Source organism: Sander lucioperca, chromosome 10, assembly GCF_008315115.2.
Source record: "Sander lucioperca isolate FBNREF2018 chromosome 10, SLUC_FBN_1.2, whole genome shotgun sequence".
NCBI lineage: Eukaryota > Metazoa > Chordata > Actinopteri > Perciformes > Percidae > Sander > Sander lucioperca.
The window spans coordinates 39,768,527-39,786,759 of NC_050182.1; the positions used below are offsets into that span (position 1 = coordinate 39,768,527).

The following is an 18,233-nucleotide window of genomic DNA, read 5'->3' on the forward strand; positions in this document are numbered from 1 at the left end:
CTCTGTAAGCAACTTATGTATCAGTTTATAGGCCGAGAGGATCCATCGCGTCCACTTTAAAGAAGACAGTTAACAATGTCGTCCAAAATAGATCAATGCAATGACAGAAAGTATGCATGTCTGTAGATGTATGTTCATACTGTTTTATGCAATGACTGGGTGTGTTTATGTATGCTGCTAATGCTGCTATATGTTTCTATTTTTTTTTTTTTAAGTAACACTAGCACTTACATTATATTTTTATAGACTCAATAAATGATGCAAAGACTGGAGAGTACTTTTAATTTCGTTGTACCTGACAATGACAATATAGACCTATTCTATTCAACATGAAAATACTGAACTCATGACTCAATATTCAATACTGAATATGGTTTGCGCGCACGCACCGGCTGTTCTACTTCATGTTCAGTACATGCATGCATGCATCATTTTCTCTGAATCCCCTGTGTGGGTGTGCAAGTTCAGTCCTGCAGAGGCAAGTTGGACTCGGCCAATGCCAATGAAAACTACTACACTATATGAAAAAAGGTAACTCTACAGAATGTAAATAAGTTGAATGGCTAGCTGGGAGGAGGCCTCGGGGAAGACCCAGGACTAGGTGGAGGGATTATATCTCCAACCTGGCCTGGGAACGCCTCGGGATCCCCCAGTCGGAGCTGGTTAATGTGGCTCGGGAAAGGGAAGTTTGGGGTCCCCTGCTGGAGCTGCTACCCCCGCGACCCGTTACCGGATAAGCGGAAGAAGATGGATGGATGGATGGATGGATGAATGGCTACTCCTGAAAAAGTGCTGTGGGGGTATCCAAAATGGGGTTTGATGTAATGAAAAGGGTAAGTATGTGCTTCAAGTTTAAAAAATCCTGTCAATAAAGATGAATATATCTTCATCAATAGAAGATGCCCACATATTTCTGTCAAGGTTTCACTGTGGCCTTAATAAATGTTTTGGAATGGCATTCCATTTCACCATCACCATACTGATGAGTTAGAAAAACATCCCTTTTTTCCCATAATGGAACTATTCCAGACTCTGAAGCCATTACTGTATATATACTTGAGCGAGACAGGAGAAGAGGCACGATTATACTTAAGCAACAAACTGCAAAGCTTTCTCCGGTAATTACAGAGATAGATTTGCAGGCAAACAAACAGATGACAGAAAAAGTCATCCAGCCACAGTAAGGCAACACAGTACAGGGAAGAGTTTCATTAGGAGTGCTGCTGTGAGAGCAGCATAATAAGTGCAGTTTTATTATGAAGCAGAGACGGGATTTTCATACAGTTGCCAATGTGATTAATTTAGCAAAGTAAAACACAAAGTTCTTTTCCAAGGGCACAGGCGAGCTTTGGCGCACAGATCCTCAGAGAGCCGGCGAGTGATGGGCCCTCATGAATACATTCATCCTGTAGCAATACCTAAAGGTTGTTAAAAAAATCTGACACGGCAGTAAGCAGGAGGTTAGTGCTACAGTCAGATACCTCAAAGATCCTGTGACCAGTTTGAAGATCCAACACCCTCCCTCCCCCGCACACACACACCCACCCCATCTCTAGTAATGGGCGTGAGTGTGTGCAGTTTTAATAAGCAAGGCATGCACACACACACACGCACGCACTCTGGATATATTACTTTATTCAGCAGCAGTCTGTGATGCAGCTCACATGTCAGGGCTGGGAGCGTCCTGCTCAGTAATTGCTGAATTAGTTCAATTTCAAAGCAGCTTTCTGATCCGCTCACAGGGAGAGTTTGGACACTGTGTGTGTGTGTGTGTGTGTGTGTGTGTGTGTGTGTGTGTGTGTGTGTGTGTGTGTGTGTGTGTGGGGCTCTAACTTGACCAGGCCTGGATCATACACCAATCAAACGGACAGAATCATTTTCTCATTTAAGTTCAAATGCGTCATGCGTGCGTGTGAAGGTGAGTGTGTCTTCTTAAAGTCCATCCATCCAGCTTCAGGTGCCACACACACACACACACACACACACACACACACACACACACACACACACACACGCACACGCAGGTTGTCTGATGTTTCTCTGCGGGTGAAAATCATGGATGTAGAAGTTGAAAATACAGAAAATACTTTGGACAAAGAACCAACAATGAGCTCCAACTGTTACTGAAAGGTATGTAAGCCTACCTAACTGATAAGATTGAATGACCTGTGTCGTCTTTTCCAAAGTTTCCGTTTGTGCCTGTCCTGACTACAAAGCAACCCCGGAGTTTTCAAACCAAAACAGGGGGCAGCAGTGTTTCCAAATGTCTCCATTTTAAGGGCTCGAAAACGGAGTAGTGTGGACGCGATGCGTAAACGTAGCAGAAGATATTTGTTTTTAAACCTAAAAAGGTATGGTAGTGTAGATGTAGCCTAAATGTAAAACCAACTGAATTTGGTTTCTCAGTTTCAAAAGTCAGTTCTTCATCTCCCTTCCATGGCCTTTAGTTGTCTTTAGAGTCAGTGCAAACACAATGTGTGGGGCTTCTTTCAGAATGGAGATGAATAGGATCCTAGCTAATGCTAGTTTTTTGGAGCACAGTGTTGGGAAATCTACTGTCTACTGTCAGCTGGTATCAGAGGACGCAGGTGAGGGAAACGAGAAATAAAAACAGAAACTCTTAAAACCAAACTGCCAATACGCTCACTGACAGTCATTCAGTTGTTTCCTGTATATCGGTAGTTTAATTTAAAAGAAATATAGACACTTTGTGATCCATTTCTGTGTTAAAGGGCCGCACACACCTCACGCAAAAAATACCTGTTTTTATGCTTGTAGAGCGGATCTCCGGGGAGCATACGCACCACTACGCACTGCTCTCGTGCCCGGTGTTGCCAGCGTCATAGATTATAGTAAAAGTGCGGTGTTGTAACATCTGCTCCGCATACGTAACGTCTGCAATGCAGCCTGCCCGTTGTAGCAAGATGTTCGGTCGGGGTGCCGCTGACCGTCTGGTCTTTCATACCGATTGCACTCAGAGTGGCTCAAGGAACGGACTTCTTCTCTCCTGTAGCCAGTCATTGCAAGGCGGTCTATGCGACCACTTCCGCATCGTTACAAAATCTTGGAGGTGCGCGGCTCGGCGATCAGATCCTCTGCAGACCCTCCGCGTCACAGTCGCCCAGGCCGCATTTGCATCATATCGCCGTCCGTACCTACCCTGGAAATCCAGAGTTCTTGCGAAAATTTTAATTTGCTCAGCGAGTCACTCTGGCATTCAGTAAAGATGCTCATTAACTATGCCCTTGTAGCCGAGCTGCACCAATCACATCGGTGTATCTGATATAGGCGGGCCAGAGGCGAGCTAAACAGATGACGACAGTTTAATCTACCAGTTAGCTCCGCTGGTAGCTAAGAGTTTAATCTACCAGTTAGCTCCGCTGGTAGCTAAGAGTTTAATCTACCAGTTAGCTCCGCTGGTAGCTAAGAGTTTAATCTACCAGTTAGCTCCTCTGGTAGCTAAGAGTTTAATCTACCAGTTAGCTCCGCTGGTAGCTAAGAGTTTAATCTACCAGTTAGCTCCGCTGGTAGCTAAGAGTTTAATCTACCAGTTAGCTCCTCTGGTAGCTAAGAGTTTAATCTACCAGTTAGCTCCGCTGGTAGCTAAGAGTTTAATCTACCAGTTAGCTCCGCTGGTAGCTAAGAGTTTAATCTACCAGTTAGCTCCGCTGGTAGCTAAGCGTTTAATCTACCAGTTAGCTCTGCTGGTAGCTAAGCGTTTAATCTACCAGTTAGCTCTGCTGGTAGCTAAGAGTTTAATCTACCAGTTAGCTCTGCTGGTAGCTAAGAGTTTAATCTACCAGTTAGCTCTGCTGGTAGCTAAGAGTTTAATCTACCAGTTAGCTCTGCTGGTAGCTAAGAGTTTAATCTACCAGTTAGCTCTGCTGGTAGCTAAGCATATGGGGCTCTGGATACGTCACCCTGTGTATTGTTGTGATTGGTCGTAGTGTTATCCAATTGCGTGCAGTGAGATTTTCAAATGCGTGCTTGGTGCCGCCCCTCGAGTTGGGCCATTTTCATTACTCAATGCCAGACTCTTAATCTTTCGTTTTTGGGTCTGGATTTGCATGAAGCCGCTTTTAGTCTGCGACAGTGGAATCGCTTGAAGAGTCGTTTGGTGTAAGGTCCGCATAACAGTCTCTGCACTTGGCTTTCCACCCCTGGACCTCTCACCTTCTCGTATGGCGGTGAACGGCGTCCCTTCCTCCTCTTGCAGACGAATCACCTTCAGAGCCACCAGCTTCCCATTCACCCTGGCAACAACACAGAGGACAAACTAAGTATGGGCATCCTGCGCCGTCTAAAGAATCTATTTGAACCAGTGAAGGCGGAGAACAGCGAATATTGTTAAGTCAATGAAATGTAATTTAGCAGCAGTGGAGTGAGACCCGGGGACAAGGCCACGGGATTACAACTGAATGAAGCTCACCAATCAAAACTTGTAGTGGTGAGAAACGCAAAATAACATCATTACGAGAAGCTTAGAGTCTGCAGAGTTTTGTACATTTACAGTGTGTGAACATTTCATCTTCTAGAATTTGATTAGCAAAACCTGGAAGGAAGGCAGCAAACCATAAACTATTGAATCAACTGAATAAAAGCATCCATCCTATAGTGATTCTAATACAAGAAATTACATTGCATTACGTGTGTGGGACTTGCGGCTCTGCAGAGGAGACAGATTATTTACATAAAACTACACTGTGTAACGGTTATTGCTGTTCCTTTTAATGAATTCATTCCGTTACAGCTCTGCTCCTGTATAATTAAATGTAATATTCACTGCCTGCATGAGTGGCTCTTATGAACTATAAAGAAGAGTGACGGGATAATGCTAAGGATTCGACGTGCGCGCACGCACACACACACACACACACACACACACAACTACTTACTTGCTCTTTCCTTTGTAAACTGTGGCGTATGAACCTTCGCCCAGTTTCTCCAGCTTTTCATATGAATCTGCTTTTCCAAACTTGGGGCTTGTAGGCTAGAGGGAAAATAGAGATACAAAAAGGTAATATAACAGCATGGATTCAGTAACCCAGAAAACTAAAACTCTCAGAGGATCTCACACGAGACATGTACAAGTCTGTGAGAGATATTATAATCTGGAGGAATCCTCCGGGAGGCGTAATGTGAGGAGAAGGAGAGAGAATTCTTCATGTTAGAACTCTAAAGACTACTTTTCATTGAATCGTCACCTCATAACGTTCAGACACTTTTCATAGAAGGAGGTAACAACTACAGCTCGGAGGAAGTGTGGCCCAGAGCAGAATGTGGTCATACCCAACTGATATGAAAAGGGAAAAGTAGCTCAACTCTAAAACGTATGAGACGCTGTAGAGCAGTGGGTCTCAAACATTTTTCAATAATGTATCCCCTTTGAAATAGTTTTTTCAGTTAAGTACCCCCTAGTCTATATATCGACTAAGTTTCACTGGATTTCACGGATGTCGGTCCCCTTCCTGTTTCTTTGTGTTGGCGTTCTAAACTCTGGTGGATTTGTGAGGACTATGGTTAACTGCTCCTCAGATCTCTGCAGGGTAAATCCAGACTATCTGTCCAATCTGAGTTTTCTGTTGCACCACTAAAACAACCTTTGAACGTACACATGTTCCACCAAAACAAGTTCTTTCCCGAGGCTATTTTGCAGAGGCACCGTGGCTCCGTCCGGCGCTTAGCACCGCCCAAGATGATTGTGACTGGTTTAAAGAAATGCCAATAAACCAGAGCACATTTTTCTCCCATCCCAAAATGCTGTTTGGACTAGCCAGACCTTCCTCCGCAGCGCTGTGGAGGAAGGTCTGGACAGACTAAGTACCCCCAGACTAGCGCAAATCTTTTGGTATAAAAGGCTATATAAAGACATTACATTACTGCACAATCAGTGTCTGTGTAACTGAAAAAAACACAATGCTACCTCAAATGTTTAGAATCCATAACTAAATTAATTTATTATTATAGTATAATTGTTCCAGGGAATTATGCATGACTAGCCTGGGTAAACCCTGACGAACTTCCGGCAAATTTGAGATTTGCTCTGCAAGTCAGTCTGGCGAAGAGCCCATTCAAACCCATTTCCAATGTCCCCAAAATCGAGGCACCAATCACAACCGCTGAGGCGGACTTTACACCAATCACAACCGTTGAGGCGGGCTTTACGCAACGACGATAGCGCAGCTTTTTGTTTACATTCAACATGACGGCTACCGAAGCTCACCCGGATCGTTGGTCTGATTGGTTGAAGGACTATCCAATGCGCCCAGAGGCATTTGAGCGGCGTCCGTTGGTGACGCCCCTTTGGAAATGAACTGTCAATGAACCTTCCCCAGACCCTTCTCAGTTACAACTGAGAAGGGTCTGGTGTCAACCAGGCTAATGCATGACTGCAATTTGGAAAAGGGGGCAGCGCCAGTCAATTAAGACACAAATGTTTTTGACCTAAATAGGATTGTTTTCAGGTCTACAAACAACTGGCTAACTCCTCCTCATATATGGGAGTTCATCTGACCAACAACTGCAGATAAGTGGTTAGTCAAACGGGGCTTCATACATGTAAACCACGATTATTAACATTTAATTGGTCACAATCAACTATTAAAAAGGGGCATTGTGTAACACGTACAATGGAAAAAGGAGAATTTATTCAAATAAGCTTATTCTAACTTGGTCAACTGACATGAGTGCAGCATTGACATAAAGTGTCTATGCTGATTGAAACCCATTATCTCCAGATGCAGGCCATGTCTGATCCCCTATCTCTTTTTTTTTTTACAATCCAAGAGGTTGTGTGTGAAACATGAAAGTTGAGTGGGTCGGGCAGGCCTAAACACAAGGACCATGAGCGGGACGATTTACACATTTTCATAATCACAGCTGAAACAATTCATTAGTGTCTCGCAGCGATGCTGGCAGGCAATCAGTCAGGCCTCATATCACACTTATTAAATCTTATTCGGGTGCACACTCATTAGGCGTTTCGCATTTGGAGCAAAATTTTAAAAAAGCAACCAACATACTTATAAAAGCTGAAAATCTCATTTGCGTGATTGAGAAAATGTTGATCGTACACAGCCTTCAATTAACCGTGTGCGGTTGTAAAGGCTGGCAAATGAGTTTCAGACGGAGAACAGCTTGGCTGCCAAATCAAAGTACCTGAGGAATACAGAGGTAATTGGTGCTTTGACAGCATCTGAAAAGCCATAGCCATGTCAAAGCCAAGCAAGAAAATAGAAAATAGAAAATATATGAAAATAGCATGCACACATATGAAATATGTTTTGGAACCAATCTGCCTGTTACCAGGGGCGGGGCTAAAAGGGGGGCAAGGGGTGGCACCCCCCCCCCCAAGAAATATATAGTGGACTATATAGTGAATTAAGCGTGGAGAATTCAAACACCGCTAACAAATGGCGAACCCACTATATCAGTGGTTCTCAAAGTGCGGTCTGGGGACCCCCAAAGGTCCTTGAAGGGATTACCCCCCCCAAAAAAAAGGGGAATAGTTTGTTTTCACTATAATTTCATCCATAAGTAACACAATGACAAAATGACTATTTCGCTCACGGGTTTTCAATTCACTTTCTGTAGTAAAACATCTAAAAGCAAAAACTCTATTAGGTAGGGCACCCTGGGACAAAGTCTTATCAGGTGGGGGTCGGTGGTCTGATTTGTGTCAGTTTAGGGGTAATTGATGTGAAAAAGTTTGAGAACCACTGCACTGTATAGTGCACTATTTCCATGATAGGGAAGGATTTCAAACACAGCTCAAGTCTCCAGGCGGCTGCCAATGAACCATTGTAGAAGAAGAGGGCACAACAAGAGGAGGTCATTAAAAGAGCTCCAGTCAAACCTCAAACAGTGAAAAAACTTTATGAAAAAAAGAAAAAAAATATATATTTTATATATATATATATATATGAAATATATATAAAATGAAATGTTTGTTTCATGTATTAATGTGAGAAAGGCTACAGTCTCGCCATTGCTCCACACAGATGTGATGTCTATGTATGCAGCTATTTGTAGTCTCTTCAGTGCTTCATGCACGTCATGACTTATTCAGTTGCCATTTCATTTTGCACGTCGCAGTTTGCTTTTATCAGTACTCTTTCACCCCAGCAAAGTGTAAAATCCTTCACTTTCTGCTGTTTCCACATACGGCTGGGCAATATATCCAAAATATATCCACATCGATATATAAGGCTAGATATCGTCTTAAATTTTAGGTATCATAATATAGTGATTATCACATGTGTTTTTTTCTTTTCCTGGTTTTAAAGGCTGCACTACAGTAAAGTGATGTCATTTTCTGAACCTACCAGACTGTTCTAGCTGTTTTATTATCTGCTTTAAACCACTCATGGTACATGTGCATATAGGCGTTGTTTTCACAGCAGGGATCGCCCCGCTTCGCAGCATTGCACACTAGCTGGCTCGCCACCAGCAGTTATCAGTTTCTCTTCAATGACCACTGACAAGCAAAGAAAACTCCACCCTGCTACAACCGCGATGGCTGCAGCTGACTGGACGAACGCTACCCGTGGGGTTGGCTGCTCCAGGATTTCAAAACCGACCATAATGGTGGTCGTTCGGAATATGATGTCTTATTTTACAAAAACAGTTCACAAAACGTGTTTCTAAAAACATCTTCAGAGAGAAATAGGCCGTGCAGTTGCTGAATCTGTCTTCATTTCAGATCGACAAAGGTCAGTTTAAAAGATTTTCGTCAGCTTTAGCCGAGCCGGCCGCTCCTCATTTGCATAAAGTTGGTTGGATTCAACTTTATGCAAATAAGGAGACTCTACGCCCCGCTTCTCCAAAGTCCCCGAGACACTACCAGAATGTATTACACAGCTGCTCCCATAGAAATGAATGGGAAGCGTGGAAATGATGCTGACAATGGACATGTACCATTAGTCATTATATTTACATTACTTGCACCGATAGTCAACCCTACAATATCGCCGCAATATCCACATACATTATGTATTTGGTCAAAATATGGTGATATTTGATTTTCTCCATATCGCCAGGTCTAGTTTCCACTAAGGTTTTTTGATACACAAAATTAAATTGTGTATAAAAACAGGTGGATGGAAACGCACTTACATTCACTTGCAGACACAAATGGACCCTGCCCTGATTGCTTCAAGCAGAATTGAGTCGGAATGAGGTTTGAAGCTCGTGTTAGGCTCTGATGTGCAATCTCTGTGAGAGAGGGGGCTGCACTGTTTAGTTTTTTTTAATTAAAGAAATATGGTTTGTTTCCATCCAGCCTGCAGCCTGCTCTTTGCTTGGACGGACTCCGGAAGCAAAGACAGATCTGACTAACTGCATCATTTCAGCAGTAACTGTGATTTATTTATTGGTTTTTGCACTGGGTATTTCCTCTCAGGTAGGCTGTCTTGAACATCTGATTGGTGGAGATTATTGTTGATTTACAATATTGACCTTAAAAAATGATGCTTGAATTGAAAATAAACTAAAGGTAAGAGAGAAAGGACAATACAACACATTATATGCGTTAATTATAAACACTGCTACCACCACTGTACTGCAGTACTTGTACTAACACGGTACTGCCAATAACACAAACATTACCATGAAATAAACGGTGAAATGCAACATTAGAATCAGTTATTATGTATGTATACATTTGTTTCTGCAGTGTTTTGTAAGTCTGGTGGCCCACTGGGCCTAAGTTGCCCTCCACCAGGCCTAGGCCACTGAGAATTTTTTAATTTTAAGAATTTTTTTTAAGTTACAGTGGAGCAGCTCAGTTGGAAACTTAGACACAGTCATACTGTATTTCAAATCTCCAGTTAGCTTTTAGCCCTGACTTAATGTAGGGCCCTGTGGAATTTTGCAATTCCGTCCATGATTCTGTTATCACAGAAACTATTGGGCTCTGCATTTATGCTGCCATCAGTCTGTGACTCCGGGCCCTATAAAAAAAGACACTTGCCACCAGGCACAAACAGCTTTCTGGGGGGAACCCTGTTCTGTATTTATTGTTTATTTTAGGGCTGTCAAACGATTACATTTTCTTAATCGCGATTAATCGTTGAATTTCTATAGTTAATCGCGATTAATCGCATGTTTTATCACATGATTAAAATTCTATTATTTTGCATTTCAGAACTGTTTTTAAGTCCATATTAACAATGGAAAGCCATTCTGACCAGTGGATCTTGATTGGGAATCAAATGAATGCAAAGAAAGTGACTTTATGAACTTGATTTTAAGATTTGTATTTGTTTATTATATATTTAATATAGTCACACATTTGAATTTAACAACAACTTTGAATGCACCACAAGGCTGTAAATTACCAGTTTCATTGAACGCACCGTTTGTGTTTTTCCGACAACAGCAGCTGCAGATTGTTACATCCCGGTGTCGGAATCCTCTACGCATCGCGATTAACGCGTTAATGCAGACAGCCGTAGTTTATTTCATATTAATGTTTAAAATGTTTGTTTGCTTGTTTATGTATGCACCTTTCACCAAGGCAAATTCAACGTAAGTGTAACTTATTATGGCAATAAATACAGACTTTGCTTATCCTGTCTAAATGCTGTGCACCAAACACCGACCCCCCCCATCCTCTCTCAGAACCACAAGCTGTGTTTCCATGGCAACGCTGGCACAACTGTTGACTGCTTTGTCACCCACTGCTTATCAACTCAAACAGAAACAGAGGTGACTGCCCACCAAATGGTGTGTCATCACCGGCACCACAGCTGATGGCTATCTCCTGCTTTGCTATTCCTTCTTTTTTTTTCGGGGAGTCACATGTTGGGACTATTTCTTGGTGAACAACACCTAGGCACTGTGACTCAGTGAAGCTTCCAGGACTCCTGTCACAGTGAGATTGCCAGGTTTGGTATCAGAGACCTATACTAAGGCTACATATACACTGATACGGTTTGCTTTTTAACCCTCCTAACCCCAAAATCCGCCGGCGGGTTAGATAAAGCATTTTTTGTTTAAAAGATCGCCAAAGAAAAACCGCTTACCCCAGAAAGAAGCTGAAAAAACAGAATTGTTTGTCGAAATTCACAAATTTCCGACCGTCTGTGAATGTGTCTCGGTAGAACGTGCCACCATTATGTAAAAAAACTCTAAAGTTAAGCCAGAAAACCACTAAAGGGATTAAACTTGCATAGAACATGTCCAACTTCAAAAAAGTGTTAAAGAAGCTAGAAGTAAAATGCATAAAATTACAGAATTTCGACAACAAGGCAGCCATGTTTGTTTACAGTCATGCATAGCCATGTGATGAAAATTCATCCAATCCGCGACTAAGGATGCAACCCCCAGCACCGAACCACAGCACAGCCCAGTGTTAAACAGCGGTGGAAGAAGTATTCAGATCCTTTACTTCAGTAAAAGTACTAACACCACACTGTAAAAATACTCTGTTAGAATAAAAGTCCTGCATTGAAAATGTTACTTCAGTAAAAATATGTAAGCATCATCAGGAAAATGTAGTTAAAGTATTAAAAGTAAAGAAGAATCCTGGTCTGGCAATGCAAAAGTGCTGTGAAACAAGACTTCATCATCAGGTGGAGGACTTTTTCAAGTGTACAGTTAGAAAAATGCAATGTGGGTCACAAACATAACAATACACTGGCTATTTCAGTGTGTGAAAGCTGTACTTACAGAACTAGGGCTGGAGTGTCGGCGCAGTTTGGGCGACTCCTTGCCGGCGGACGAGCTCTTGGCACTGATGCAGGCATTGTTCTCAGAGTGGACCCTCTTCACCTGGCTGGCGGGCTTCTCGAACGGGTCGAAGCCGCTCTGCGTGCGCTGCACTCTCACCTTCTTGTCCTCAGGGATGGTGTCCAGGGGCTTGATGACCGAGTCTGTTCCCTGGCAGCTGCGTGTGGACATCTTTGTGACACATATCTGTCAAAATGGAATAGGGGAAAAGGAAAGAAGGGAAAAGATAAAAGGGTTAAAGAGCATTAAAGAAGAAAAATAAATCCATCTGCGATTCTCAGTGTTCATCCAAAAACTGACTGTGCCCCCGTCTTCCAGATCCTGCTTGTTTTTAATCTCTCTGTCAGCCTGGGTCTCTTCCCTTCCCGTAGAGCCTTGCTGCTACCTCTCTGCTAGGATGAGAGCCTTTTCATCTCCATCTCTGTTTTCTCTGATCAAAACAGATCCAGTCTCTGTCGGCTCTGCTGCGCACACGCACACACACAATCCCACCTTATCTCTGACACACATTTACACATCCATACCATTGTGCCGACATGCTGCAGATTGTCTCCTAGAAGCCCGTGGGGCACACACACCGAGCCCTGCACCACCCCGTCCATTTGCAGACACAAATAGGCCTGTAACAATTCCAAATGTTGCTGTACAAATAAGTGTCCAAAATAATTGTCTCTTTCAGTCAAATTTAAAAAGATATTTATTTATTACTTTTCCAAACAAAACAAAAGTTTGGAATGGATCCCAGGATCCATCTTTTGGTTATATCACTGTTATGTGACCCAGATAATGTAATAACAAAAGGTACGCAGCGGAAGCAGTAAACCACACCTCTTTATTATCATAAAACATTGTATTTTTTATTTATTTTTTTGTTATCCTAAACAGACATAAAATTGACAATAGTACAGTATTATATAGTTTTCCGGACCTTAGCTAATGTTAGCAATTAAGAGCGGTTAAACAAAAGAAGCGCAAAACCTATGTTTAAAAAAAAGTTTTGGTTAGACGGTTATATAATAACTGTTACAGGCCTAGACACAAAGCACCTTACCCACTGCTCCTCGGCGATAGACTGTGTATATTGGACACAAAAGGCGCAGGCGGCATGACATGTTTTGCCACGGCTCCCTCCAGATTAAATATTTAGGCCCGAGCTGCCCTGCAGGAAGAACTTCTAATTACTCTGATACAGTAGGAGGAGTCATGTTGCAGCTCTTTGGTCTTTAACATGGGCCAGGTTCCATTGGACACACCAGTGCATCTCCCACTACAGTCTGCCTTCTCTGTGATGCTAATATGGAAACTTCTTTTAAGCAATCTGAAAGCAACAATTATTGATCGTGTGGCTGATTACAATCATAGTGAGGAAGATTACAGTGTTTTCCCTAGGTTTGTGGAAGACTTAGGTGCATGTATTTGGCGGGGGGGTGGGGGTTAAGTTTTTCACAGAAAAAAATATGCAATTTGACATCATTTTGGACTGTTATCATTTCCATATCTGTGTCTTAAATGTTGGAAAGGCTAGATCAGATAATAAATAATATTAATAATATATTAATAATAATATATATAACACTTGAAAAGCTTCAAGACAAAACTTGCTAAAGAAGTCCACTGGGGACCAACTACAATCATTAGATCTTGTTGCTCACACTGATTTTACTTTGACTCGGCTTAGGTGCTGCCCCAAACAGCTCGGGTGCTGCGCCTAAACCTTATTTAGGTGTTATTGTGTCAGGTATACAAATATGCCCATCTCGCACAGGCTAATAAGACACTTATAAATGACTAAAAACCAGATCCAGAATGGAACATTCCATATGGCTTAACAGGGGAAATAAGTGAGTTTGAGGAAAATATTTAATTGTGATCTCTCTGGCCAATATTGCTATTTGTTATATTTGTTATTATTTTCTATAAATTTAAATAAAAGGCCTGGATTTGTGTTCTACATGGCATTAAATGTATGTTTTGTACCAAGCATAATACAAATGTATCTTGTTTTTACATGAACAATATCAGATAAAATAACGCAGTTGTTATTATTTATTTTCATGTATTCATTTTCTGTTCAACCAGTCAGCCAGACTGTCAACTTTAACTGATAATGGCTAGTTTTACCAATTTAGCACACATTTATTAAAATATTGCATTAGTGGTATACCTTACATTGTTCAATCATATCCAAAAAACGATTCATGACATCAACAGTGGCATTATATTTATTAGTTAATTGATAGTTCATTTTTTGGTTGTAGTGACATACTAATCAGTTGACAGCTCAGCACTTCAGCATTAGGTAACGTTACTGTTAGCTTCCTAGAATGACTGGACAAACTACTTCACAGGCCCAAATCTGGAGCTCCAGATTCAGAGCTTTTTAATAACTTAAAATGATGAAATTACATGTTTAAAACTTTAACTGTATGCTGTTTACTAGCTATTATATTTACACTTGACAACTACCAAGCTACAGGCTAGCTACTTATCTAAAATTGGTGTAAGATCATCATGTAAAGAAAGATTGGTGTTTGGTGTTTGGTGTTTTAAGCCCCCAACGTCGTCTTCCAGGCAGCGTTGCCTGGAAGGCACTAGGATTAGGCAATGGTTAGGGTTAAGGCCCGGACACAAAGAGCCGATAATCAGCCGTTGGACAGTCTGGCGAGGTCAGTGACTCAAGTCTGTTCGGTGTGTTCCGTGCCGTCGTCCGTCTGAGAGGCCGTCGGCCTTCATTTTGGCCGATTTGACATGTATAACCGGCGGGGCGGGCACTACCGGCAGTCGGACTCAAATGACCCATTTGATTGGTAGAGTGCTAACCCGGAAACGGGGAGCGGAATGAGCGTGACTAGAGTCTCTCAAAATCTGACGGAAATCTTTTAAACTGACCTTTGTTGATCTGAAATGAAGACAGATTCAGCATCTGCATGGCCTATTTCTCGCTTAAAATGTTTTCAGAAACATGTTTCGGTGAACTATTTTAGTACAATATGAGATCGTATTCTGAACAAGCCGCCGTGACAGTCTGTCTTTGAATTTCTGGAGAAACCAGACCCGCGTGACACGTTCGTCCAATCAGCTGCCGGGTTTTTTTTTGGCCGACAATACAGATTAGCGCCGCCTGCTGTTATGGAGATGCATTACGTCTCGTCTCTTCGGTGTGTTCTGAGACATTTTTTTGACCAACTCGGGGAGACTGATCAGTCCAACTGCCTTTTCTGCCGACGGTCGACCGTCTGGTTGGTGTGTAAGCAGCTTTAGGGTTAAGGTTAGGGTTAGGTGCCTTGAAGTCGACGGTCGCAGCGCTGCCTTGAAGTCGACGTTGGGGGCTTAAAACCTGTTCGTCTAAATGATAAACACGGGGGTATCTTCTTCAGAACCATCCAGCCGAGAGAAAGTAGTAAAGATAGCTAAATTATTGTGTTGTTTTACACTCCCAAAGTGAACATTACTTAGCTACAGCGGAGTAAATCCCTAAGCTAATTAGTTGTAACAGTCGGTGAAATCAAAAGTCACCAGCTTCAAGTGTGCACTTCAGCTCGTCAAGACACTGAGATTCTGTAGTTTATCATTCAAATCACTGCTTTTGTTGAACTTTCTTTTTATATTATTATTGCAATTTAAGTATCTTTCTGCCTTAATGAAGCACATGCATTTACAACTCCAAAAACAAATAATCTAAACAATTTCCATGATTTAATAATCTGATTTACAGACGGTCATGTTGACAGCAAATTCATAAATAACTATGCCCACATTGTAGCCTACTTTGTACAAGATAACCTGGTGTATACATTAAATAAATATATAATATCTTGCATTTCTTAAAAGCTTTTGAGGAAAAGTAAGGACATTAGCAATGTTCCAATTTTCCATTTCGAGCAAGAACTAAGATGGACGAGTTCCAATAGAAGGAGTAACAGAAGAACATGTCTCAGCAAATGAGCATGTGAAATGGGCCAGGAAATACACGAGAGAAAATAAAATGAAATGAGGAGTTTGGTAATGATGCAGCCAAGATGTCATAAACATGAGTCCCATGCATATCCAGTAAGTCCTTAGTGACAGCAGTTGTCATCTCAAACAGCACATAAACTTACAAAAACAAATTCCGTCATTCAGGACCAATCAGCCTCCAATGCATCAATACTTGATGAGAGTGTCTGGGAGGATGAGTTCAACAAGGCTAATGTTTCAAACACTTGATTTGAGCTACCTGTTTTATAACCATGATCCTAGAAACTGCTATTCTACACCTACTATCACTACCTCAACAGACCAGAAGAGCTCTTCTTACTGCTTCTGGCTGATTTCTCACTGAGGTGTTACTTCCGTTAACAACAGTAACAGCTTGTTTTGGTCTTGTGCTGAGTATTGTCTTTGGAATATGATACCCCCCGTTAGCCACATTGCTCTTCTCTAGCATTATAAACACCTGTGCTTGGTACCAGTTGTCAGCTTGCATACTCACAGGGGCATCTCCCCAACATATTCACTGCATTAATAAACTATTCCACTGTATGTAGGACATACCAGATATCAGGACTAGTGGTGCACGATTCAGAAAATGTCACGATTCGATATCAATTTTTAGGCTCAAGATTCGATTCAAAATCAATTTTCGATTCAAAAATGATTCTCGATTTCAAATAACGATTCACATTCACATATTCTCATATGTAAATGTAGTTACTTTTCCCATGTGATTGCAGTAGACATACAATAAAAAAAAAAAATTAATCGATTTTTGGAATTCTATTTATCGATATTGAATCGGTAGAGCTTGAATCGCGATTCGAATGTGAATCGATTTTTTTGCACACCCCTAATCAGGACTGTTCTTAAATGACTGCAACATCTACATGGATTGGCACACACTTTTGTACAGACATCCATGGTTTCCAGAGGATGAATCCTCTTTGGTGACTCTAATGACTAGGGCTGGGTACCGAATTTAATACTTTTTAGGTACCGAGCGAATTGCCTCTGAAGTATCGAGTATCGAAAAATGCCACGTCATTTAATACCCAATTTCAATACCTAAGGAGTGTATAAGCAATAAGCAAAACCAATAAGCATGCTTCTACCAAGATCTTATAATGCTGCTGTTTGGCTGTCTAACGTTACACGTCATAGAAACACGAGGGAAAACTCTGTTACGCACAGAGACGGGGTCACGTAGTAGGAGCTGAAAAATAAAGATATTTGTGCCGTAATGTTGTTTTTGTTTTTATTAAATTGGTATAGAAAAAAGTATAGTTTAGGAACCGGTATCAAAGTCACTGTATTGGTTTTGGTACAGAACATTTTGGAACGATACACAGCCCTACCAATGACATGGTAGTTTGGAGTGAAGTATTAAAATTGTCTCTAACGCCCAAATAATTCTATGTAAGAGCAGCAATCCTTTGTGCTGCGTTGGTCATAGAATAGCTGACCAGGCAGTAGTTAGAGTAGCTCCTCCCAGGAGGAGCTGGAAAATCCTGGAGGAGGAAAGGTTGAATTGGCTGTAGGGATGGATTCCAGTAGCCAGGTCCATTTTGAATCCAGTTCCAAGTTAGTAACATACCCAGATTTGTTAAGCTACGCAGCCTACAAAGCCCTCATGAAATCTTACATTCGTGATCTTTCTCAGATAATTTTCTGACACTACAGGCATCTGCAAGACATACGATGACATACAGAAACACATGCTACCTCAGCATCACAGCTGTTAAAAGGACCGAACGATGGCGGACCGCCTTAACGCAAACATTTCAAAGTGTGAAAAAAAATTCAACCAACAACTGACAAATGCAACATTTGTGGGAGGGTCCCTGCTTAAATATTTATCTACCGTCCATCATGTTAAAGTAAGAACTTGTGTTATTTTTTATAATTTGGGAGTTCTCGGCCTTTAGGACATGGCCTGTATCAGTGAAACAGCCATTTCGCCTTCAGGTAAAATTCATGAATATTCCAAGATGTCTTCATTCCCGACCTAACCCACTACCTAATTGGATAAGCTGATTTGGAACTGGATTCAGATTCAATTAAATGCTATTGAACCCCATCCCTAATTGGCTGCTTTGGTGCCCCCATGACCCTAACAGAACAAGCAACTAGAAATGGCTGGACAGATCGATGGAGAGACAGCTGGATGGATTGAAAAAACATTAGACGCTAGGGCTGCAAGATATGAAAGAAAATATCTAATTGCAATAATGTTGACTTATATTACGATTGCGATATGATTCACGATATCGGAGGGAAAGGAGGGATCATTTTTGTATAATTATTCTCATTTTTATTGAAAAATATATTATATTATTATTAAATATTTATATTGTGGTTCTTGCGAGGATCTGTACCAAACAAAGATGTTTTCTTTAGTCTGTAGGATGCGTTTTGTAGGCCGGGATGTGATTAATTGTGCAGCCCTGTTAGAAACCTAAAACATATGTTGGCTGTCAGTGGTTGTGTTAGAGTCACATGGAGCAGGATGTGCACATATCACATCTAAA

At 41.5% G+C, this 18,233-nt stretch overlaps 1 protein-coding gene across 3 annotated transcripts in view; it reads right to left on the reverse strand.

The window, feature by feature from the left end:
• The window catches only part of cdk14 (cyclin-dependent kinase 14), a 246,282-nt gene that overhangs the window by 152,660 nt on the left and 75,389 nt on the right, over positions 1–18,233 (reverse strand). For all 3 annotated transcript variants that reach the window (XM_031322846.2, XM_031322849.2, XM_031322848.2), the window contains 3 exons: positions 11,671–11,916; positions 4,896–4,990; positions 4,174–4,253 (listed from right to left, as the gene is read on the reverse strand). In XM_031322846.2, the coding sequence (XP_031178706.1) occupies positions 4,174–4,253; positions 4,896–4,990; positions 11,671–11,916 (421 nt within the window). The remainder of the gene's footprint in view (positions 1–4,173; positions 4,254–4,895; positions 4,991–11,670; positions 11,917–18,233) is intronic.